The following is a 26,287-nucleotide window of genomic DNA, read 5'->3' as shown; positions in this document are numbered from 1 at the left end:
TTTCACCACAAGATGACCACCTGGTATGTCCTGAACCTCCACATCATCTTGCATTCTCTAATGCTACCAGTTTAATTAGCTAAATTTTATGAGCTTGGTGACTTCAACAACAAACAAAAAACCACATATTTTCTTACAGTTCTGGAGATGTCCAAAGCATTGACCAATATGGTTTCTGGTGAAACTTTTCTTCTTGGTTGGTAGATGTCAGTTTCTATTGCCTTGGAAGGATAAAAGAAGGAGAGGAAGAGGGAGAGGGAGAGGGAGAGGGAGAGGGAGAGGGAGAGGGAGAGGGAGAGGGAGGGAGAGGGAGGGAGGGAGGGAGAGAGAGAGAGAGAGAGAACTTTGATATCTTTTAAGAATATTAATTCTACAGCACTGGGGTGCCATCTTTATGATATCATTTAACCTTAATTATTTCTTTCTTTTCAGGGGAGAGCACAAACACAGACCCCCACTACCACAAATTCTGCAGTTGAGTTTCCCACATTTGGGGAAATCTCAGGGGTGCAATGGATAAACCTTGCCCTGGGAAAACCACCTTCGTGATCATGGTATCTCTTCTGCCAGGTAAGTATACCTTAAATCCTTCTTCATAGGCTCTATTTCCAAATACAGCCACATTTAAAGTTAAGGTGTCAGTGCATGCATTTGGGGAAGAGGCACACTATTCAGTCCATAGACACCTCGCTAGCAGCCCTGTATATACTTATAACTTCCATAAAATATGTCCTATATCCTTACTATTCATTTTTCCTCATCGATTTCTTTTAAACAGATATGTTATACCTTGCCTCTTTCCTGTTTTTCCTCATCAGCATGTAAACTCAAGAGAGTTTAACTATTTATTGTGGCAATTGTATCAACTATCTCTGACAAACCCTGGCAGAGATAGCAAAAAGTAAAACACTGCTAAATATACGAATGGGCCATTTATGTTATAAAGGATCTTACTAGAGATACCAAAATTAGATAAGATACTACATTTGATATTTCATAGGTTTCATTCTATTACTTGCAATAGTTACTTGGAAGCTCTTTGTAGCCATAAATTCTAATTCAGGAAAAAAAAAACAGTCTAAAATTGTATTGTGCACAGTTGAGGAGACATTGGCTTCTCTTTCAGTAGCTAGCCTGTAAGATATGTATACATTTAGCTGTTGAATTATGGGTCAGGAAATCAGATGTCTTATTGGAAAAGTGACCATTTATACAGTCATATTTTTAGCTTCCGAGATCAGACGAGACCGGGCGTGTTCAGGTTGGTATGGCCGTAGACACAGTCACATTTTTTTTTATCAGCCAACTGTAAACTATAAGAGCAGATGATATCTATGTGCTGAAGTACATGTGACACATCTGTGTAAATGCACATAGAACTAAGTGCAAATACCCATGCAAGGATCCAGGTTCAAGTCCCCAGCTCCCTAGCTGCAGGGGAGATACTTCACAAGTGGTGAAGCAGATCTGCAGTTATCTATCACTCCCTCTCCCTTTCTCCCTCCCTCTTCTCTCTTTATTTATGTCCTAATAAAATGGGGGAAACATGGTTTTCAGGAGCAGTGGATTGCCTGGATAACTCTGAAGGCAAACAAACAAACAAAAAACAAAACCAAACAAGCAAAAAAGAAGTATCTCTTATAGTAATATTTTAAGGAGTGACTATTTAAATAGCCAATTCTAGAGCAAATTTTCCCCATTCTGATAAATTAGCTTGATGTTTACTTAAATAATTTGCTAACTTAGCTAAAATGTAAAAAGTCCTTTACTTTAATCATGTCAAACTTTAAGTTGTAATTACATCACAAGACACGAAGATATGAATATGTATGTTCTTTCTTCCTTTCTTTTCTTCCTTTTTCTTTCTCTTTCTTTGTTTCTTTCTTTGTTTCTTTTCTTTCTTTCTTTCTTTCTTTCTTTCTTTCTTTCTTTCTTTCTTTCTTTCTTTCTTTCTTTCCAGCTTCTCACTAATTTGAATCTAAACCCATCGGGCACGTTATTTCTAATTTAGGTAGATGATAACATCAAATTTTCTTCTCAAGATCAGTGATCAAAAATGTTAATGCACATTATTAGCCATCACTACAACAGTGAAACCCAAAATGAAATGAGCAGATGCTGATGATCTGGTGAATCACACAGGCCATGAAACCACAATACTAAAGCAAACCAGACCATCTGTACTGTTTGAGACGAAGTTAGTAGAAAACCATTTTCCATAAAAATAAATGGCTTAAAATTTTTTTTTGTACTTTAATTGAAAAAGTGTAACACAGAAAAAGTTTTTTTCTCATACTGCATTCCCTTAATATTGTACTTTGTATCTACTTGAAGTAGCCATGTAGTTCAATCTTAACTATGAGTTCAATTTTTGTTGGTCTTTTCACCAGAGAACTGTTCATCTCTGGCTGATAATAATGCCAGGTACAGAACTTGGGGCTTTGGGGTCTCAGGCATGAAAGTCTTTTTTATTTAATCACTACGCTATCTGCTCTAACTCATAACTTCAAAGATTTTTTTTTACAAAATTTTCATCCTGTCAATTATTTCCCCATTCAGCTCTAATCCATTTGGGATGATAAGAAGCTTGAATAACATTTCCCGAGATAAGATCCTTTATCTTATAACAAGGTTAAGTGTGAAACTACTGCAGCACAATACATAAAGAAATGTGTAGGATTACTTCATTTATCTCAAAGAATCAAGCCATTGGTCAAATACTATATCCACTATAAAATATCACCTAGCATTAAAAAATGTTGATTTAAAAATGCCAGAAAGAAAACAAATACTAAATGACATTTACTATTGATGGAAACTAAGAAGCAAAGACAGCGAGGGAAAGCAAGGAAGGTGGAACTTGGACTGGGTGTGGTACATTGCACCAAAGTAAGGTTTCTGGGGAAGGAGGGAAAGAGGTGGGTTAGAGACGTCTGGGGGAGCTGGGTGCAGGGCATATTATAGTATATCCTGGGGACATGTGACATTGTGTCAACAACTATACTATAAACCATTAACCCCTTCAGTAATGTAGAAAAAAATAAGAAAATATTTATTTCATGGTCTGGGAGGTGGTGCAGTGGATAAAGCATTGGATTCTCAACCATGAGGTCCTGAGTTCAATCCCCGGCAGCACATGTACCAGAGTGACGTCTGGTTCTTTCTCTCCTCCTATCTTTCTCATGAAAAAATAAATTCTTAAAAAAAAAAAAGAAATGTTTATTTCATTGACTTTTCAAAGAATCTTGGCACTGAAAAGTGCCCCAGTTGTTAGAATTATTTTATAATCCTTTTCAGTAAACTATAACTTGAAATTTCAAGACATGAGACCTTCTGACTTTCCTCAGATTTTTCTACTACATATCAATCTTTGTAATTGTCTCTATATACTTTATCTTTTGAATATTAATCTCAAAAGATCTTATATCTCAGATGCATGATGTGTCTTCTTTCTATTTAATTAAGCCTCAGGCTCCTCATTTATTAATGAATATAATAACAGTGATTATTATTAGGATAATTCTAAAAAATGTTACAATCAATACCTATGAATATTTTGCAGCATTTGCTATATAACATTTCATAGGTATTACCTATTTTTAATTTTTTAATATTTATTTTATTTATTCCCTTTTGTTGCCCTTGTTGTTTTATTGTTGTAGCTATTATTGTTGTTGTTGTTGTTGGATAGGACAGAGAGAAATGGAGAGAGGAGGGGAAGACAGAGAGGAGGAGAGAAAGATAGACACCTACAGACCTGCTTCACCGCCTGTGAAGCGACTCCCCTGCAGGTGGGGAGCCGGGGTTTGAACCGGGATCCTTATGCCGGTCCTTGTGCTTTGGGCCACCTGCACTTAACCCGCTGCACTACAGCCCGACTCCCTGGTATTATCTATTTTTAAAAATTTATGATCTTAATTAAAACTATTGGATAGAGACAGGAATGGAGAGGAAGGGGGAGATAGATAGTATATACCTGCAGACCTACTTCATCACTCATGAAGCTTTATCTTTACATGTGAGGAGGAGGGATTTGAACCCTGGTCCTTACACATTGTAACATGTGCACTCAGTCAGGTGCACAACCACCTGCCCCCTCTATTTTTAATTTTATTATTATTATTATTGACACCAGTTTCATCATTGGGGTTCAGTACCCGTAATAAGAATCCACCACTCCTGGTGGCCATATTTTTTTCTTTTCTTTTTCTCATTCTTTCTATTTAATTTTTTAGGACAGAGAGAAATTGAGAGGGAAGAGGGAGGTAGAAGAGAGAAAGGGAGGCTTAATGGTGCACAAGTGGTTAAGTGCACGTGTTACCATGCATAAGGATCCAGGTTCAAAGTTTCAGTTGCCAGCCAGCTGCAAAGGGAAAGCTTTGCAAGTTGTGAAGCAGTGTTGCAGGAGTCTCTTTGTTTCTCTTCCCCTTCTCTATCCCCTCCATCTCAATTTATCTCTCTCTTATCAAGTAAAATAAAATTTTGAAAAGTATACCAAGGGTGCTGGGTGGTGGCACACCTGGTTGAGCACATATTATACAATGTGCAAGGACCCAGGTTCGAGGCCTCAGTCCCCACCTGCAGGGGAAAAGCTTCACAAGTGGTGAAGCAGAGCTGCAGGTGTCTCTCTCTCTCTATCATTCCCCTTCCCTCTAGATTTCTGTCTATATCCAATAAATAAAGATAATAAAAATTCTTTTTAAAGTGAATTAAGAAAAAATGAAAGGAGAAACATACCTTCTCCTGTTTGTGAAACATTTTCCCACAGGTGGGGAATGGAGGCTCGAATCCAGGTCCTTATGCATGGTAATGTGTGCTTCCCCCCCCCCATTATCATTTTAATAGACAATCTGCTATTTGAGAGAATTCTGGGGCAATGACCATATGTACTATATCATACTGTTAAATGTCTAAGTTGATTCACACAAAGAGATAATATCTAAATATTTTAGTGAGAGGAAGATAGAGAGCACTATAGCTTATGGTGGTGTGAGAGACTGAATCTGGGAGGGAACTCTGGGGACTCAGGCATGAAAGTCTAATGCACAAACCACTGTGCTGTCTCTCTAGATATGTGATATTTTTACATGTTCAGATCATGTAAAAATATTATTGGAAATGAATAAAGTGGTTTTAATAAGAAAATATTGAATATAGAGATCTGTGTTCTAGTCTCAATTTCTTCTGAGCAACTTTGCAGACAAAAACTTTTCCCACAACAAAAACTTTCCAGTATATATATATTATATAAAATGACAGAAAAAAAAAAAACTAGCAGCAAGCAGCACCAATTTCATTTTCTCATGGCTAAAAGTAATGTGGTATGCTCTGAACAGACCCTCTGGCAATAACAAAAGTGGGTATTTGAAGATTAGGGTAATAAATTATCCATAGTGCTACTCTAAATGTAGCTTTAAATTTTTTAAATTGCTGAGTGTCTCCCTTTAAGATATCAACTCATTTCCCATAGCTTCCTTTTCCCCTGGAGAAATAAAGGCTATTTTACCCCCCAAAAAAGGTGTAATACAAAAAGAAATTAATATTGAGACTATGGGGTAAGAAGTGTTAGTTTCTTTGATTTAGAACCCTCCTTGGAGGTCTGTCCCACTAGTATATAGAATTGTTTGATTCTTCATTTTGAAATTTAACCTACCTGGTAAGTAAATTTGCAGTAATGAATCATGTTGTTTTCTTAACATTCTATGTAAATGGACATGTACAAACATTTTTAGATAGGAAGAGGACACCCTGGAGAAACCCACCTTTCCTTAGTAATTGACATCGGTCAGTTTCTTCTACCTGACAGATTACAACACCCCAGAATTGGAAGCTGCAAGCCAACGCACTGCAGTCTGCATTCTTCTGAAACCTCTGTATGATGCCTTATCAGTGAAAAATGAAGTTTTGGGACACAGTGTTTTTCTAAACAACAATCATAATTTGAAACTAGAGAGGCAAGTTAAAAGGTCAAGTTTATTTTCCATTTATAAGCTTATCATACTCTGTGACGAGCTTACAAAAACCGAGTTTAGAATTCACTGCAAATTTCCAGAACTTTATGTTAAAGCAGTTGTTTTTCTCACCTTTTGGCCATGTCAGTATTTATGGACAGCATCCCACTGAACAGTGAATATGAAAAACACACAGAAAAAGAAAACTACTTAGAAATTTCATTATGTTTGGGTTGAAGCTCAACTTTGAAATTTACTACACAATTTCTTTTAAAAGTATGACTGTAGATAAAATTATAGCTTATTTAAAAGTATTTCAGAAATAAACTTTTCCACAAATATAATGGATAGACTATAAACCCTAACTACTGATACATGCTAATTCAAAGAGGCTCCTTTGCTTATACTGATATGATTCTCAGTCACTTGTAATATGGGGATTTCTTTTTACTTTGCTAACATCTGTTTGGGCTGGTCACTGTCTTATAGGACTGCAAAGTATTTTAAGATTAACCATACTTTTGGTCAGCTACTACAATGATTACTAACAGCTGAAAAGCATTTATTTTGAAAAATAATCTGAGTTTGCTTTGTAAACCAGGTTACATTCTGCCAAATAGTGATAATATATGATAATTGGTTGAGTAAGTAACTTGATTTTGGTAGAAGGAATTGTCCAATTGAAACTTGCAGATTAGCTATGGCATTAGATCCCAACTTTCCATTTCTATATATCACTGCAAGTAATATAAATATAAGTGTGAGTTCTGTCTAGGTGATTTTTAACTACAATATTAAAATAATTTAATGGTGAATTATTGTCTTGGACTTTACTTCAATTTTATTTCTGCAGAAAGAATTCTGAAACTGCTATATCAACTACTTTTCTAGCAAGGTTCTTTCTAAATAACATAATTATCTTGAATTATATAGAAATGTCTCTGAAAAGAGATAAATCACTGGATAAATTTGTTCTTCTTAGATAACAACTATTGCGGACACACATGAAAACTTAAGACTTTGGGAGTGAATGCCAGGTCACATTAACAGGAACAATGAAATATTTACATTGTGACCATTTACTGAGAGTAAGGAAAGACATACAAAATATTCAGGTAAGTTTCAGTAAGTAACAGTTTTAAGAATTCTGGACCATTTAATTTTCTCTAATGAATTTTAAACTGGATTATATCTATTGAATAGTGCAATAAAATGTAAAATTCTGGTGTAAATAAAATTAAGAAAACATTTTGTAAATATATTAGTAAGAACAAAAAAATACTGTGATTATGGCAGGAAAGCAATTTCATAACACCTAGAAGCATTTATTTCTTACTAACTTACTTGGATAAGTTAGACTTCTTTTATTATAATCACTTAAGTTCTAGTTTTTGGAAAAGCATGTTTTGTTCTGAGTTTTTTCTTTTTCTTTTTTTTTTCTTCCAAAAGTAAATATCCTCTTTCGCCATCTGGTGGCTAAATAAAGTATTTTCAACATAGCTGAAAACAGTTGAAGTAAGATTTAACAATTAGTTTAATGCTTTCTGATTCATCTTACTGTAAAGATAAGCATATTTTAAAGCCAATGTAAATATAACTGAAGCAATTTTGTTCTAATGGCTCAAAGCATTTTTGTTCAAGTACTTTAGCTATGATATTTAAGGCAGGGTATTACTAACCAGAGCAATTCTTTTTAAAAAAATCTTGAAAGCTAATTCATTTTCAAAGTTAAAATTGAATATGGAAGCAACAATTTTTGAGTCTTTTAGTATACATAGAGAAACAACATGATCTTTATGAAAAGAGAAAAGTTTAAATATATTTAAAGCAACTATCGCAGATACAATTTCAAAGAAGTTTTAATTTGGGTAATTTTACCTACAGTTTTATGTACATGCTGACAATTCACTATACCAATAAGTAATTCATTTTTTAATACAATTAAGTGGTATAAAATTTCCCCATACGCTATTTTTTGTTGTTGCCCCTTTTTAAATAGTTGTTGTAGTTATTATTGTTGTTATTGATGTTCTTGAATAGGACAAAGAAAAATGGAGAGAGGAGGGGAGACAGAGACAGGGAGAGAAAGATAGACACCTGCAGACCTGCTTCACTGATTGTGAAGTGACTTCCCTGCATGTGGGGGAGCCGGGGGCTCGAACTGGGATCCTTGCACTTGGCACCACGTGTGCTTAACTCGCTGTGCTACTGCCCGACCCCCTAATATGCTGTTTCTTAATTGACATTTTCAATATAATCACTAGTATGTATTGTACATATATTTACCTCATTTCTTTTTTAAAAAATGACGATTAAGGCAGCAGATAAAATCAATACCAAACTTAGATTCAGGCTGCAGTACTGAAGTTCCTAATGGAGAAAGGACGGGGGGGGGGGGGGGGGTTGGGCGGAGAATAAACCCTGGTGGGGGGGCTTTGGTGTGATAAATCACTTTTGGAGAGTTGCAAAAAATACATATATATATATATATATATATATATATATATATATATCAAACCAATGTTACCTTAATTAAAATAATGACAAGTGTTTGATGTTTAATTTCTTTATTTTCTCCAGAATATTTAATATTGAAACCCAAATCCTTACTTTGAGAAAGGGAAAAGCAAAGAAACATGAAGAGACAAACATTTCATTTAACTTACGGTATCGTGAGCAGTCACTTTTGTAGGCAACACTTTTTTTTCTTTGTAGAAAAGAAGAAATAAAAAAAACAAACAGCACCATTAAAAATGCATGATCCCTGAATTCTAAACAAAACACTGTCTAAAAATGTTTTAAATGCTTGTTGCACTCAGTCACATTTAGTCAGGTATCAAAGCAAGCATAACAGTATTAAATTGTAGCAGTCTTACTGAATCAACTGCTCCCCCTTCTGAGGATTTTACACACCTTTCTGAGTTTTTCCTATGGGAATAATATATTCTTTGGTAGAGGACGGAAGGAGGGTTTTTACTTTTCTGTATGCTGATATAAAATGTCTATGTATGCTCAGAGCCTTTGCCCCAATCTGTGTTTGTCATGTATGTTACTTTAGGGTTGATTTCACATTTTGCTGTTACACTGTAGGAGGAATACCGCCTTTTTTTTTTTTTTAAAGGCATTAAATGGCTAATGTCAAACAGATGTAAACATTCAAAATACTGACAAAAAAAAAAAACCCAAACAAAACACAACACATTAAAAAAATGTACTGAAGATATGAATCAGATTAGATTTCCATGAAATGGGGAAAATACAGCAGTACAAGAAAATTATGGCAACCAAGTAAAGCACTTTCTTTGAAACATTCGTGAACAGTACAAATACAAAGATTTTTCTACAGTCTAAATTAGTCTGCAACTATCAAATATAGTACAAAACGAAATAGTGTGTGCTATAAAAAAGCAGCTCTTTTAAATTATAGTAAAAATGGTTTTTGTTCATTTTACAGTGACAAAGAATGAGGACTAAAGACGACAAGATTCTTAAATTCAATGACATTTTGGCTACATCGGCCCCTGACAGAATGACGAGTTCCTATTCCAGGACTCTTCACATTATTCTCTGGAAACACATAGATGGACAGTTGACCCCCGGCACTTCAAGTTCAGTGGGTGATTCCTGCCAGGTAGCTAGTGTGGTGCTGACTTCCACACAGGAGCTACAGGATGCAACCCTAAGCTTGGTTTCAGCTTCTGTAACCTGGAATTCACCAGACCAAGGAGGCACTGGGAAACCAAGGCCATAGCTACCTCGTCTTTTGAAATTATGCATCTGCAAACAAAGTAGAGCTGCAATATCATGTAGTCTTACTCTTAACTCCATTAAGAAGCACCAATATGCATGAACCTGTTTTCTTTTTTTTTTTTCAGCAATCAGATTCAAACTTGTATGTTTTCAAGTTTTTCTTTAATTCAAATTAGACCTTAGCTGGCAAATAGTATATAACTATGGTGTTCAGTTCACCAACATTTCTGCTGTCCTCACTTGGGGGGAGTAAAAATTCATTTTGAAATGAATTTGCATCAGACTGTTCTTATTAACATGTCCATTGTCTACCTAAATGTTTTTATACACCTCACACATATGCACATCCTAGAGAAGGGGGAGTTAGGGAATAGCAGATTTCTTCCTTCCTCAGCCCCAAAAGTGCTACTAAAGAAAATACATCCTTTGTGGCCAGGAAAAAAAAAAACAAAAACAAAAACATTGCGTGTGCAAGTTCGATTTTCCATAGTGTTAACAGTGTCCAACAATCAGAGTATAAACATATGAAATTTTGCACACCACACCACAGTAACCACTTAGTAAAGAGCATACTTCTTTTGCACTTTAGGCAGATAGCTGTGGATATCAGGAAACTAAGAACTCACTTAATCCAAATATACTGGCATTTGTCTTCTCATTAATTGAACACCTGTAAAAGATTTGGTCTACATAGTACTTCTGAAGTTTCATTTTACTTTTTCCCATTCGGTCTTAACCCAAAGATATCAATTTATCAATGACATAAACCATATGTGAATACTAGGAATTTAAAACTGGGGTAAAAAAAAAATAGCAAGGGCACAGGAAAAAAGTATGCTTTTTGAACTTGGATAATAGAATCCATGCATGATTAAGGATAGATTTTCAATCCTATTATATGAAAAATCAAGCATACAAAAGGACACTTTTCTTTATTCCCAGTAAGCAACTTGCAGGGTCTATAGTGGCGGAAGTGTGAATGAGCTCAAAAAGCACAACAGCCTCAATGTACCTCATAGATAGAGTGCAGTATCTGTAGACTGGAGTTTCTTTCACAAGAACACCATGTCAGTTACTACTGTAGTTTTGAATCTGCTGGTGTAGACAGTATCTGACACTGGAAGAGCAGGAACTGAATTTGGAAGTAGTTGACATGCAAGTGTCTATATTATATTGTTCGCTTCTGTGAGATTAAAGCAAGAGAGAGTCAAGCAGACGAGAGACATCATGGATGAGGATGCCATGAAGTACACCCTGACGCAGAACAAGCTTATGATCCACTGGTACTGAAGCTGCATTCCTTGTGAGGGGCTGCTTGAGTGCACTGTTGATTTGTCAGACACGGATTTTGTAAAATGTAATGAGAAAAACTGAAATGACAGTATTGAAGCACCGAACCCTGGCCACAGAAAGGAGGCCACTCTTTGATTTTCTTACTTTTGAACATAAAGCGTATTTCACTACCCAGCAATTTATTTATACAATTGTATCACTATCATCTAAAGAAATTTGGCATCATCACAGTAACAAATATGGAGAATATAAAACATACTACGGTTGATTATCCTCAATAATGCCCACCCACGGAATGTAATTTCTGCTCATTCCAGTTAAAACTTTAAGACATGTTTTAAGGGAATGTCAAAAGTGTACATTGATTAGGATGGTCCCCTGACAATATCTGTCATTCTTACCCTGGATATAGATTATTTGACCTCCATTTAAAGAAAATTCTAAAGCCACAATCAATCAGTGGATTAATGGCATTCCACACTTTGTGCTCTGTAATTTGAAGTTAGATGGGCACTGTTATCCTTGCTTCTCTTCCCACAATGTGCATGTGCTTTTGAACTTGTCTTAGGGAACAGGACCTCCTGAACTAAAGCTTTTCCTCTGGAATGTGAGTGGTCAGTATATATAAAATGTAGCTCAAATCAACATCCAAGACTTTACTGGAGAAGCACTGACAATACTGGTAAGATGCAATATCCCCTTTTCAAAAGCAGTTCCACTCCTCAAAATATAAAAAAAAATATACTGAGTTTGCCTAAGGGGATAAGGACTAATTCAAAACTAAATGTAACTCAAGAGTAAAACATGAGGGGAAAAAAAAAAGTTACTCAGGAAAACACGTCAATTCTGGAGTCCTTTTGTTGTAATCAATGACACTTTAAAAATAGGTGGTCAGCCTCTGCAAAGTCGGAAGCCATATTGCATTGAGTTACCAATAAAAGGTTATAATTAATCCCTCCCCCCAATTTTACTATCTTGCAATTGTATTGGAGTAAATAAAATATACTAGTATCTACATTACAACCCATTTGTGTGTTGGCATAGATAACATCGCATTTGCTTTAAATTATAGGGATTTTTTTTTTCATACTTGCTCATAGCTACACATGGAATCTGGAATTGGCTGGACCTGTGGCTCTCTTCTGGCAACTGACTGGCAATTAGGTGTCCAGCGTCCCACCCTAAGTTATTGGGCATGAGGTCCATAATGCAATTTCACTTCAATGTGTGTACAATGTCCGAGGCAGGTTCAAACATCGTGTCAGCCTCTGGATACAGTAAAAATAGGAGGAAAGTAAGTCAGAACAGTGTAGTTCATTAATGGCATGCCTCCCTTCGTCTAGGTTTTGTGACGTGAGTTAAGTGTAAGGAATCATATACATTTAAATCAGATTCCCCTTTCCAAGTATGATATAATTACCATAGTGAAGGTTGGTCCAGAAGAGTTAATGGTAAAGCCTTCTCAGTTAAGGTTAATCTATGTAAGAATATATAACCACCATGCATCACTTTTTCCATCATATCCCTACACCTGCATTTCTATAGTATTGTGTCCTTCTCCTTTCTATGTTTGGAATAATTAAAGAGAAAAAAAGATACCTGCATACAGACAGACAGCCATTTTTAGAAGCTGCAATGGCAACTAAATATGTAGAAGACATGCTGTTGAATTACTAGGTTGTGACACACTCTTCTCTGAGAAATACAAGAAAGTAATAATCCCATAGTGAAAAGATAATATGTTCCAAAGTAAAATAAATTAGCATGCAATAAACCATTGAGTTATTCAATGTGTTGTAGTTGAGGCAGTTTGGCTTTTCTGTGTTGAAAAGGGATACTGCATCTTGCATTCAGCTCTTATCGCACAACCAGACAAGCTACACAGAGTTTTGAAGGTCCTATGCAGTCATCATGGCAGAAGGCCCCACAGCCTTTGCACACAATCATGGCTTTCAGCCTGCAAGAGCATTTCAGTTCCAGTTCATCCCTGTTGCTGTTGTCGGCAAAGTTCTGAACGGGCATCTGAGCGTTTGGACCAGGCAGGCCTGTGGCAGGATTGGAGCCACTTCCCAAAATCCCAATGGACTTTTCAATTGCAGATGCTGCCCTTTTGAAGCTCGTGCTACCAAAGTGTATTGTTGGGTAATTTCCACAGAGCTGCTGTTGTTGCTGCACCTGCATTTTCTGAGCAGCTAATTGGGTAAAAGGCTTTTGTGGCTCAGAAAGCAAATAGGAAGAGAAATCTGCATTTTTTAGAGCAAATGCTTTTAACTGTTCTTTCATTTCATTCTGGTCATAAGAAACTTGTTTCATGCCCAGTTCACAGCTGCTGCTCAAACCTTCCTCAAAAGAAAGAGGTTCTGATTTTATATTGCTACATATGCCAGTGGACGGTGGCCAACTAAGTCTCTTAGTGGTTTCCATGGTAACTGGGGGTTGCTTTTGATCGGATGGGACTTCTGCATTAGGAAGAGGTGGAGGTAGTGGAGGTGGTGGTGGTGGTGGAGGTGGAGGCAAAGCCAAGGGTGGCGGTGGCGGTGGTGGTGGGGGAGGGGGCGGTGGGGGTGTTGGGTGCACTAGTGCTTTGTTTGGCATCGAGTGTGCAGGCCCTCCAATATCATCACTATCTTTCATTGGCATACTGGGGGACAACATGTTGGCTAGCCTTAGCTGGTGAGGTGTTGAAGAAAGGCCAACTTCTCCCAATGCTTTTTGTTCAAGATGCCTATTGAATGCAAATGCATTACAGCCCACAGGGGTCTTGGCAGAAGCCTGCAACAGCGCTGCAGTAGGAAGGGGCCCTCTGGCAGCCATAGGCATTTGGTAGAACTGCCTGTGTGAGGTACCGGCGTCTGGGTGAAATCCACCATTCTTGTCAATATGAAATATATTCTGCTGGAAGCTACAGGAAGGGAGCAGCCGCTTCTGCTGTTTGACCTCAGGGCTGTGGACGATTCTGTTTTGCATGGAGTGCTTGCTGAGCCACTCTTGTTTAAATGGTTGGCCATGTCCTAGCTGGTTCACGCCAGAGCTGATGACACAAGGCACTCCTTTAACATCTGGCTCCACTAACAATTTCCCTGGTTCACATTTAACTTGGGTATGTTCCCCCACAGTCCTGGCTACTCTCTTTTTGGGGTGGTTTTCTCGCTTTCTCATTTGGAGTGGTGCAAGAGGCCCTGACAGGTAGCCCTTCCCGTCTGGATTTGGAGAGCTGGATGGCATTTCCACAATGTTTCTCTCTGATGTTATTTTACCCACTGAGGTAGTTTGAAGAGGCAGAGGAAGCCTGTTAATTTCAAGCTTGGCTCCCAATCTTGGTTGAGGTAACACTTTCTCCAGAGGCAGGTTGCCCTGTAGTAGTTGTGTCACCAGTGGATTGTTAGCCTCTACAGATGACAGACGACAGCTTGAGCTGCCTGTGCTAGGGACTCTTTTTAGGTTGTCTGTAGCTAAGGAAATTGCCTCTTCCATGGGAGCAGAGGTGGGAACCTTCACACTCAGTGTCTGTTGCACACTAGGAACTGCCTCTGGGGCTGGGGGAGGAGGCAGTTCAGGGCCCGGAAAGTCTGTGTCCATTATAAAGCCCTTGTCCATTTCATGAGGTTCAGACTTCACAGGCAGAGTGATACTTGTTAGGAGATTTCTGGAGGGAAGTTCTGGCATGTGTGTGTAGTTGGTGTGTTCAGTTTTAATAGTCGTTGGGCCACGTTGCTCTAGCTGTTCTTTTTGTTTATTTGAACCCGAGTGACCAACCAGAGGTTGTGCTGTGCTCCTCATGCCTTCATCATTCCAGCAAATTCGGTTACTTGGGGCATACTGATTGCTACAGGTTGTGTCTGCTTCACTTTTGAAAGTGGCTGGGCCACGAGTCTGCTCAGCCAAACTACTGTTAGGAGCAGTCACCTCAGCTAACTTATCTGAGATGACCAGGGGTACTTCTCGGACCTTTGCACAGGTGGTCTGCATCACTTTACAGTCTTGTTTCGCTGCAGAAGCAGCAATGAAACTGGAACCATGATCTACACCATTATTTGCAATAGGCTCAGGCCTGCTGATAACAGATACCTGAGGACATGCCATGGGTTGTATCGTTGCTTCTGTCCTCACAGATCTGCTCGGAAAGTCCAAGTTGGCTTCTGCACTTTCGATGGAGACAGTCAGGGATAATGTGGAGGTCAGCGTGGTGCTGTGGTCTACAATGACTTTACATGGAATCGATCTGTTTATGGCTGCTGGTGCAAAGACCCCGGGAGGCTGCTGGGGTTTTCCCGAATTATCTGCTTTGTTTCGAGGCCCTGCATTTTTATCCAGGTTTTCAACATTTAACTTAGGAGGACTATCATAAGAGTTTATCGTTAGCATGCTTCCAGTAAACATTGCCACAGGTGGGCGTGCAACCAGTGTGTCTGTGACTGTCACAGAGTCCCTGCAGCTGAGGGCTGCTCTCACAGTGGTATTCATGGACAGGGTGGTCTGTTCCTCACTCGCAGGCACAGCTATCTTCTCAGAAGGAAATCTACTATTCATTCCTGCTGGGGGAATCAAGACAGAGCTGGGAGGGAGATGGTTTGTCAATTTATTTCCAATGGAGGAAGTTGGCACAGAGGTATACTGACTGGAGACTAAGTTACTAGCACTGCTGCTTGATATGAGCAATTGCTTATCATCCATGGAGCTCGACACACTGGAGCCCTCTGTAGTGGTGGGGACAGGAGTGCTCTCAATGCATTTTGGTAGAATGGCTATGCATGGCGTGTCGGCTCCTTGCATTGCTGTCAACATATTTATGTTACAAGCAGAAATTGCAGTGTTCACACTGTCAACAGACATTAGGACAGAGGATTTATCAACAGAACCCACAAAGGGATGTTCTTTAATTGCTCCCGACATAGCAGTGCTGCACACAGATACAGGGACATGATTTTTATTAAAAAGTACAGGCACACTACTATTTTCAGAAGAGGTAGATGAAACAATTTTCTCAGATAAATGTGACACTGATATACTCTCATCAGAACTAGGAACAGATAAGTCAGTGGCAGTTTCTGGAAATTTTGTTGGGTTAAGAGACTGCTGTAATACGGTGGTGGTCTCCCGGAGATGCACAGACTTGTTGCTAGGTGATCTGCAGTTAGGATTGACAATAATGACACCAGTAGAACCTTCGATTTTTACTTCAGGAGTAGAAGACACCTCTAAGCTTGATGGTGCTTCCTTTGAACTGAGTGGAGGCAAGCGGGACTCTTTAGTGTTCTGGAAGAGGTGGGATCGGGCCTGATGCTTTGCGAAGAGTTTGGCCTTCGTCTGCTCTTTGATATGTGCTAGAGTTCTTGCCTTTCCACCTTCTCCTGGGCTCCCCATGGCACCAGAAACAATGCTTGCTGCAGCTGCCACCGCAGCAGCTGCTGCAGCCTCTCTTTGGGCCCTGGCTTGCTGGGCTCTGGCCTTGATATCTGCAAGGGTCCTGGCACCAGTGTTCCTCCCCCCACTGATAGATGTGCTGGGGGATGCTCGAGACTCTGGTTTGGAGACAGGCTGGCTCTTGATAATGAACGGTGGCCCGATTTTGGAAAGCTGGATCTATAGGGAGGGGAGGATATAAAAATAAAACATTTCACACATCATTAATGGGAGGCAAATAGAACATGAAGATGCAAATGTCTGGAGAGGGTATCTTGCATTCTCTCACAGTATTTAATGAATTATAGCTAAACCCCCAAAGAATCTCTCTAGTCAAACATAAATAATAATTACAATTTAAACCTATTTTTAACCTCTGAACACATCAAGTAGTCACTCCATATGGTATAAGAATAAAATATCGTCTAACTCCTTATGCATGTATAAACATGATCCATGCATTTTAAAATGAAGTTAGCTAAATAGACTGAGAGCTATGTAGCTTCTAAATCATTGTCTTTGTTGGCATGAAAACCTAGGACTGTAATTCTACTTGAGTTTATCTGTCTTAGTTTGACATAGAAAAAAAAAAAAGTCCTAGCCAGAGGATCAGGCTTTATGCATCTGAACTTTGTTGTTCACAGAACCAGAAACTCTATGGCTGATCTATTCTCTCATACCACCTACTCTGCTGTGTTATATATACATAGTAAGCTTGCTATACGAGTTGCCCAACTCCATGGTAAAATGAGAGAAATTATTCCTGGACTACTTTCTTCATAGAGGTATGAAAAAGGAATGACCTTGTTTTGTTTTCTATAAATGTAATATGAAATTATGATCGGTAGTTTCTTTTGATACTATCAACCTGACTTGCTGAATTCGGTAAATATGCCAGTTCACACTCTTCACCTAACACCAGAGTCACTATCAGAAAATGCTTAAGTGCTTAAGGCCTAACAGCCAACATTTAAGACTAAAACCAAAAACGTTGCATAACAATGCCTATGATGCTCCTGGCACCAAGAACAGGCTTAGTAACAGAGTTATAGAATTGGAAAGAATGGAGTAAAAGCCCCTTGTTATACGACTGAAAATGTCAACCTCCAGAAGTTGGACTGTGTTAGGGTCCTATAACTAATAAGTACTTGTATGTTTTTAGCATTTCTACACTTATTATTTATTGAAAATTATATTTATTAGATAGAGAAAGCCAGAAATCAAGAGGGAAGGGGGCTATAGACAGGGAGAGAGATAGACACCTGAAGCCCTGCTTTACCACTCGTAAAGCTTTCCCCCTGCAAGTGAGGATCAGGGGCTCAAACTTGGATGCTTGTGCACTATAATGTATGTGATTAACCAGGTGTGCCACCACCTGGCCCTACATATCTCTATTTACACTGCAATCTCTGGACACCCAAGAGTTTAACAATTTGCCATAACTGATAGGTAGAATTATCTCACTTCATACTTTCAAACTGTGATGTGCCACTTTTAAATCAAAGGCTCCACAGAAAAGACTTTAGGGAGAGATTCATTTACTCTGTTAACTATTGGTCCAGAATAATTAAAATCAGTAAAAACATACAAGGCAAGAGCTCAAGACTAAACAAGTGAAATGTTCTTCTACCAACTATCAGTGATCTATTCAATTCCCAGCACAATCTTAAATCAGAGCTGAGCAGTGCCCTAGTTTCTCTCTTATTAAAATACATAAAATATTTTTATAAATGTGTGTGTGGGGGGGATAGCAGAACAGTTATGCAAAAAAGACTTTCACGTTGGAGGCTCTGAAAACCCGTTCAATCCCCTGTACCACCATAATCCAGAGCTGAGTAGTGCTCTGGTCTCTCTCTCTGTTTCTCATTAAAATAAATAAAATACATATTTTAAAAATTATCTGTTAGCTAGTTTAAATAAAGTATATACTATTTACATTTTTACTTTCTTTGCTTCAAAAATTAGAATTCATATCAAGTTTTTAATTAGAATATTAACTTTTTACAACTCTAGAACCTTATTTATAGGGACTGATTTATTAAGCAGAATGACAAATAACATCACTCTTAGAAGTCAGTAGCATGGGCATTATAAATCATATACAAAACATAGATATCAGAGTAGAACAACATAGATTAGTAAGAGCAAAGCTTTAGTATATTCATAATTTGAGACCAGTACAGTGATAAAATAATCCATCTCATTATATAATTACATAAATAGGCTAAGATAAAAACAGAAAATTAGAGTGGGTAAATTTCTTTACAAAGATTTTTTTTTTAAAAAAACTAACATGCACACACACACACACACACATGAGAGAGAGACAGAGAGACAGAGAATATTTTCCCTAGGGGGTCACAAAACAATTACAGAGACATAAGTCACTGAATTATCTCTCAAATTTTCTAGGTTTCTATCTTATATGTTGTAATCCTTAAAAGATATTGATTCTTCCAGGACCTGTTCTCCCTTCCTCATTCCTTTTACATAAATCCCAGAAAGTAGAAAACCTAAGTTTTGAAAAATTAAGTGTGTAGGTAGAAAAATATACGCATAGATATGTCATTTTTCAGAGAAACACTATACCTTGAGCGGTGGGACCCTGGGTTCCTCTCTTGGAGGCTGGTCTTTCTGCGGTGAGCTGCTAGATGATATGTTTCTGGCTGACTGATCATCTTCTATCCTAGCCCTCTTTTCTTTACAGATTCCGAAGCTGTGTTGCTCTACTGTTTTCCTTTTTGATATCTCTGAGTCTCTACTTTCATTTCTTATCATATCCGGTGACTTGGAAGGCTCTGACAATTTGGAATTATGTGAAGTCTCCAAGCGATTCTGAGTGTTCCCTTGCTTATGTGTTTTATTTCTAGAGCCTTCTGGAAATGAAGCCTTGTCCACTGATGAGACAAATTGCTTGTCTTGTAATTTAGCTGACTGAAGCTCACTTGCCTTACTTTCTGTCTCTTCAGAAAAGACAGGTAATTCCAATGGTGAGGACACACCTTTCTTATCTGTTCTTTGTAAGACATTATGGTTTTTAACTTTTATCATTTCTGTTGAAGGAAGTTTGGGAATTGTAACGGGGTAGGACTTTTCAGTTTCAACAAGTGACTTACAGGGCTGCTGACTCAAGTTTTTATTGTGTAATTCATCCAATGGAAATGGGTCAGGCGTGGAGGAAGAAGAGCCCATTTTGATGACTTCAGAAGTATTTGACAGATTCTTCTGTTGAGAGAGAAGACTCTTGTCTAGGGGCTTAGCAGGGGCAGAAACTTCATCTTTCTCGGGAGAGAGTGGCTCTTCAGTAATGGATGGTGACTTTATTTGATGCATCATTCTTTCATTCATGGACGAATTAGAAATTGGAGATGTTTCTGAAGGAAGTGTCAAATTGGTTGCAAATGAGGTCTCAGATGTGAGAAGCATGGAAGACACTGAAGAAGTCTCTGATATCAAAGGTAAATCAGACATGGGTGACGTTTCTGATGTTAAAGGCAAATTAGATACTGGGGATGCCTCAGATGTTAAATGCAAAGTGGACATTAGAGATGCTTCTGATATTTCAGGTGAAGTAGATATCGGAGACACTTCTGATATCAAAGATGCATGAGGGGCTTCATCAGTGGGATTTCTCTGGCTATATTTGTCAGTATTTTCAGTGCTGGACACCTCAGAACAAGATGTAGTCTCCAGGGAAGCTGGAGTACATGATTCTTCTGAAGTAGACTGGGCATCTACTCCTGGAGATGTCAGACTGGTACAGGGTCCCCCAGGGCTCTCAGAAGAGAAGGACGTCTCAGAGATGCATGCATTTTCAGAAAGCTGTTCATCTGGCTCACTCTGTAGCTCCATATCAATAGCAATTCCATCATTTGGAAATTGGCCTTCTAAAGACAACGACCCTGTTTTTATCTGTGGAGTACTGGTTTCTATTGCAGTTTCTGGCTCCTTAAGTTCTGTGTCACTGACATTAGTCACAGATAAAGTAGAAGGGATGAGAGAGTCACAGACTTCTAGTTGATCGATAACAACTGACATTTCTTCATGTGAAGATTGTGATTTCTCTTCTATATTAACTTGAATATGAGGCAGCGTTTCTAAGACGTCATTCATAACAACACAGGATTCCAAGTTATCTTCCTGTAGTGCTACTGGTGGCTCTTCATGAGAATCAGCTGGACTTTCAGTCTCCTCAGAAAATTCAGGAATTGTGTTATGATTTTCGTCTTGACATTCACAGATACTCGTCTCTACCTCTTCTGCAACTTCTTCCTGAATCACAGATTCTTCAGGAATCAAAATATCCTCTGTTTCCAATTCTGCCATTACATCTTTACCTACATCTACCATAGGACAAAGGGTATCACAGATATCAGGATCCAAAGAATTTGGACTTTTCATGCTTTGGGGCTGTTTTTCTTCTGAGGAAGTTTGTGCAGAAAGACCTGAGGTCCCACATGAAGAATTACTTTCAATTCTATCATTGCTTGATCCAGAAGTGAGTTTTATAGATTCCTCCCTTGACATTCCTAACCTGAACAGAAATTAAAGATATTAAACTAATGTTCAGTGCCAAAACATGAAAGGAATAATTTAGATCCCTCACAAGCATAGAATTCAACAGGAGTAAACCCATCAAATTAATTTTAAAATCACTAAATGACAGGTTTAATTTATACACATTAGCTTATGATGACTTGGTTTGTATTGCTTTTACAATCATAATTAAGATAGACTATATGCCAGCTTAAAGTATATGTTGGATTTTATTTCATAGCAAATAGAGATGAATTGAGAAAATTATATGTTTCAAAAGATTATAAAATGTGAACAGAAAAATAAAAAAATATATAAGCTCTTATAAAAAAAGGTGTGACTAAGAGAGTTACATATTACAGTCTTCAGAGGATGCTGCAGAGCCAAGTAACTAAGATCAATAGAAGATGGGTATGATGCAAAATCTTTAAATTAAATTGACTTCCAAAGAGTAATTAAGTTCTCTTAAACCAACATAAGAGATAGTGTTACTCAAAGACTCTGCTTTAGTGTTTACATATCTAGCCCAAGACAATGTGAAAATTTTACTAATGACAACAAAATGTATTTGGAGTCATCAAAGACGATTCTTTCTATTAGATTACATTTGTCTAAGGCAAGACTTAAGTTCTTTCACGAAGCTTTCTTACTGTAAAGTTATTACATAGCAGTAGTAAAGAGTATCAAGAAATAACCCAGCCTAATGTTCATAAAGCAAAGCTAATTAGAATTAACAATCAAAGGTGTCATTATTTATTGCCAAATTAAGTCACTATCAGATGGTAGAGAAATATGATGTTCTAAATAAAGTTAAATTTTAATATAGACAACTACAAAGATAAGCTGAAAATAAGATCACTTGAAATAAAGAAAAACATTTGATTGAAGAAATACAGATATGATAATATCTACACAGGATGAGATATCAGTGGAATCCACAATAGCTTTTTTTCTCAAATTAATTTCTTAAATGGAAAGGGAAATTAAACTATGGGAACTATTGTGTATTTTACCACTTCTTTACTACAATTCAGAAGGCTCTGAAATGAAGATATGTGAACATATTGTCGTCATAACTGGTTTCTCTCCTTTCAATGTCCCCCCAAGAAAGGCTGAAACTAAGCCATAATTTAAAACCATATTATACTAAATTAGAAGAATAACCATAAGCAAATATGTTAAAGCAAAATAATCAGCTAGAAATAAGGTACTTTAGGCCTAGGTGTAGCATAGTTACCAGTAATACTAGGTAAGGAATAAACTGACAGGTATGATTTACTGGCTAAGCAGGGTATGGTTAAATACTTTTAATATTATTAAATATCATGTATATATATTATGTCATATGGAAAAGAGCACTGTATAAATTACATCTGAACCAATATCTCCTTAGTTTCATTGGAAAAAAAATTTACTTTTTTTTTTCTTTGAGGTCCAGGGCCTATTGTTTATGAGATTCCACTACTCTTGGACCAGTATTTTCATGCTATTAATTATTTCAGGTAGAAAGACAGGGGTTCACAGAAAGAAGAAGAGATGTTACATATCACTTCACCATCTATGAAACTTCTCTTCACACCATAGTGTTTCTTTGTAGAACTGGGACTCAACCTGGTGCTTCACACATAATAACACATGGATCCTGCTGAGTGAACAACCCCTGATCCCAGAGAATTAATTTTAGATGGCAAGAAGTACCGCTCACAGTACACCACTTATTACACAAAGTGTATTACACTTATTACACTAATCTCCAGATACTAGACAACAAATCAACAGACCACTTTTTATGAGAAGGACCTATTAGATTAAGATCCCAAGTAAACGAATTATGATGCTGTATTAAACTGGGAATATTACTTGGTCTTATTTCCCTCTCCTTTTCCTAAAGTTAAAATAATAATAATAATAATAATGATATTCATGTTATAGGATTCTTAGAAAGATTGTGTGAAATTTGCAAAACTTAGAAATTATAAGTACAAGAATATGTTTTACGATTATTTGTTGAATGAACAACTACTTCCTGCATTGTATTGCCTCTAGAATGTAGGAATCTTGAGGTCAGAGCCTAGGAAGTCCTATGAATGATTTCTAGTGGTCATCTAGGATAGTATCTGACACCGAAGAGAGGTTAGTTATACACTATTGAACTGAGAAAAGATTAAGTCCAAAATTAGACAAAAAAAATAAAGGCTAGAGCTTTGGCAGCAACTAACTAGGTTTTGCTTTTCTTATTACTATAAAGAACGTTAACATTTTCTTTGTCAGACAGAAGGGGAGAGTGTTCTCCTGATTGATCTCCATTCTCATCCTCCAATGTTCTAAATGCTGCTAGCCATCAGCCTGAAATGAAAAATGTCTAAAATAGATTTCTGGGTTCAAGTGGATATTCTCATTCCAAAGATCTGCAGTGGATCCCAGAAATCTGCATCTTTCTTTAAAAACTCTGATGTGGATTTTGCTGCAGCTAGGTTTGAGTAGTTCTGTTGGTGTCTAAATATGAAGACATATAGCTTACTTAGTCTGCCACATTTTTTTTTTTTTAGAGAAAAGATACTAATTATCTGTGTTTCATTTTGCTTTAATATGCATATGCATCCAGGATTCCTGGGACAGCAATTAAAAACCAACCTCCTTACTTGCAAGCAGGGCTAGTTAAGAGAATTCACCAAAGGCTAGCCTACTCTGAGTAAACAGGCTGTTAGTCAATTATCTGATTCCTTTTCATGAAGAGCACTCATGTGAAACTCCTTCTGGCATGCTTTTCCTCATTTACAGGAGGTTGGGGGGGATACCGGGGGAGTGTGAAATTAGATCAGGTGGCACAGATTGTATTACCTACCACCACCTCGGTGTACTTGACACAGCAACAGATTTTAACCATTAACTATAGATATAAAAGTAAAGTTTACGTTAATAAAGATGGAACTAATACAAGCACTGTCAGCTTTTAAGTTCTTCTGACTTAGGGATCTGAATGCCCATGAAACTTGAATTCTGCCAAAGTTGGCTATGTCTCTGCTAATTGTATAGCAAAGAAGAAACTACTTTCAACTCAGTGCAGTCATTAACTACTACACTTCCATGTACTTGGTATTATATTGAAAGAACACTTATACCTACTTACTCAGTAACAATAATAAGTTAAAACAGATTATACCTAGAGAAATTGATAGACAAGGTAAAGGATGATAATAATTCAAATTTTACTTAAATCAAGGACAAAAATCTATATACATAGTCAATATTTTGGGTAAAATAGGAGAAACGTGTTTAAAACTATATCTTTAAAGTATTCATTAATGAAAATACTCATCCAGAAAACCAGAATGTTCTGACTGAAATCTAGTTAACAAAGCCAAACTTGACTTCTGTAGGATTTCATGTGTTATTTTCTGTCAAAAATGAATTTTCATGGAAGTTATAAGCCTCTGAAAATGCATTTTAAAAATGTAAGTGCTGACATGCTACTATAATTTTACCTGAAATTTCTTACACTGAGGGACTATTGCCTTTTATAACAGGTTTATTAAGTTTTACAGCATATGAGTGTGTTATGTGAAGCAGAGAATTACATTTTCATTTCCTTCAAAGAGAAATAAGGAAAAAAAAATCTGTACTACTTACTTTTCTCCATAAAACCTTTCAAAGAATTTTTCTTTCCAAGGTTCTGTTTTCTTTTCCTTCTCAATTTCTTGTCTTATCCGAAGTTGCATCTCTGGAGTAAATTCTCCTAGGAAGAAAATAATTATATATTTTTTAACAAAAGTGACCTTATCTTTTGCCCAACTGTAGCAAAAAAGAAATGTAATTAACTTGAATGGCCTTTTTTTGTTGTCACTGGGCTTCACAGCAATGAGTCATTCTTTTTTATTTAGATAGAGAAGCAGACAGAAACACAAAAGGAGAGGAAGATGGTACAACAGCACTAAGGTTTACTCCAGTATGGTGAAACCCCATTTGTAAATGCTTATGAATGTCACAGAGTTTAAGGACTTGTACTATTGTTAGGTGTATGTGTGTGTGTGTGTGTGTGTGTGTGTGTACATGTATGCAACTGCCAAGGCTACATGTTCAGGCAACTATTTCAGATAGAGACAAAGCCAGAAGGATAGAGGGAAAGACATCACTGCTTCTCCCAGTTAGGTCCATGTTACAACCTGGGTCATGCATATGATGGAAAAGACACTTTCCTGGGTAAGTTATCTTGCTTGCCCAAATATTGCTAATAGTATCTATATATATTTGTTTTTTTAAAATAAATGTCATCCAAATAGTCACTTTATAAAAAATGAACTGTGAAACACTTAACAAATACATTTCATACTAGGGATCACAAATGAAAGAAACAGAATATATCTCCAGTATTTTTATTGAAGTCAGTCCAGTGGAAAAAGACATATACATCTGCCTACCAAATAAAGTCAAATGCCCAATAGAGGTCATATGAATAAAGACAGTAAAGGTGAAGAAGGTAAAATGTTTCATTTTTCCTAAACTGACTAGGAAAGACCATATAAGAGTTCATTTTTAAATCAGTTTTTAAAGGATTACCAAGCCTCAGTACAGTAATTATATCATAAGACACCAAGATGTAAGTATGCATATTTATGTTGCTTTGAGTGACCAGTGATTGGAACACAGAATGAAATGAAATGGAAAAGGTAGGCTAAGCCCTATTACCCAATGCATAGTGCAGAGAAAGTTCTGAATTTCTTCTCAAAAAAATCAAGTCAGGTTGGCAAGAGAGCTCATTTGGATACTGCTTTGTCATATGCATTTCCCAGACTTAAGTCTGGCCCCATCATACTGAAGGAAGCTTTAGTGCTATGGTCTCTCCCCTTATTTGTCTCTTTTTCTGTCAGTCTGAAAAAGTTGACTTTGAGTAGTGAAGCCCAAAAATGACAAAAAAGAGAAAAAAAATTCTGGTGGCATGTAATGAGGGAGAAGTAAGCACAATGGGTATCTTAGTAAGAGGATGACACTGTTGACTTTAGCAAGCAGACTACTCAAGAGCATGGGTGAGAGATGGAGCTGACAACTGGGCCAAGATCTATGGGACTGTTTATGATGGTTTCAATTCACAGAACATTTAAAAAGTTGTGACCAGATGGACCTGGAGGAAAATAGTAAATACATCATTATAATTTGAAAGAAAGAAACCAAGTCACATGAGAGGAGAGAGAGAGAGAGACAGAGAGAGAGACAGAGAGAAAGAGAGAGAGAGATGTAGGAAGAGAGAGAGAAATGAGGCAGAAGGAATAGTGATATTAAAGGCAAGATGGTGAGTTGATATTGGCATTTTGGTTCTAAGATGCTTGATATCAAATCTAAAAGAGTCTGGAGACTAT

The 26,287-nt window shown here is 37.3% G+C and overlaps 1 protein-coding gene and 1 pseudogene across 1 annotated transcript in view; both read right to left on the bottom strand.

Moving 5' to 3' along the window:
• Nucleotides 1-429: 429 nt before the first annotated feature.
• Nucleotides 430-578, bottom strand: LOC132533287 (U1 spliceosomal RNA; annotated as a pseudogene).
• Nucleotides 579-8,501: 7,923 nt separating this feature from the next.
• ASXL3 (ASXL transcriptional regulator 3) overlaps nt 8,502-26,287 on the bottom strand; it is a 229,028-nt gene continuing 211,242 nt past the window's right edge. The window contains 3 exon segments of the mRNA XM_060173676.1: nt 8,502-16,577; nt 18,987-20,931; nt 24,564-24,669. Of these exon segments, the coding sequence (XP_060029659.1) occupies nt 12,852-16,577; nt 18,987-20,931; nt 24,564-24,669 (5,777 nt within the window). The 3' untranslated portion in view covers nt 8,502-12,851.

Source organism: Erinaceus europaeus, chromosome 15, assembly GCF_950295315.1.
Source record: "Erinaceus europaeus chromosome 15, mEriEur2.1, whole genome shotgun sequence".
In the NCBI taxonomy this organism is placed as follows: Eukaryota; Metazoa; Chordata; class Mammalia; order Eulipotyphla; family Erinaceidae; genus Erinaceus; species Erinaceus europaeus.
This window is presented reverse-complemented; position numbering and strand designations above follow the sequence as displayed.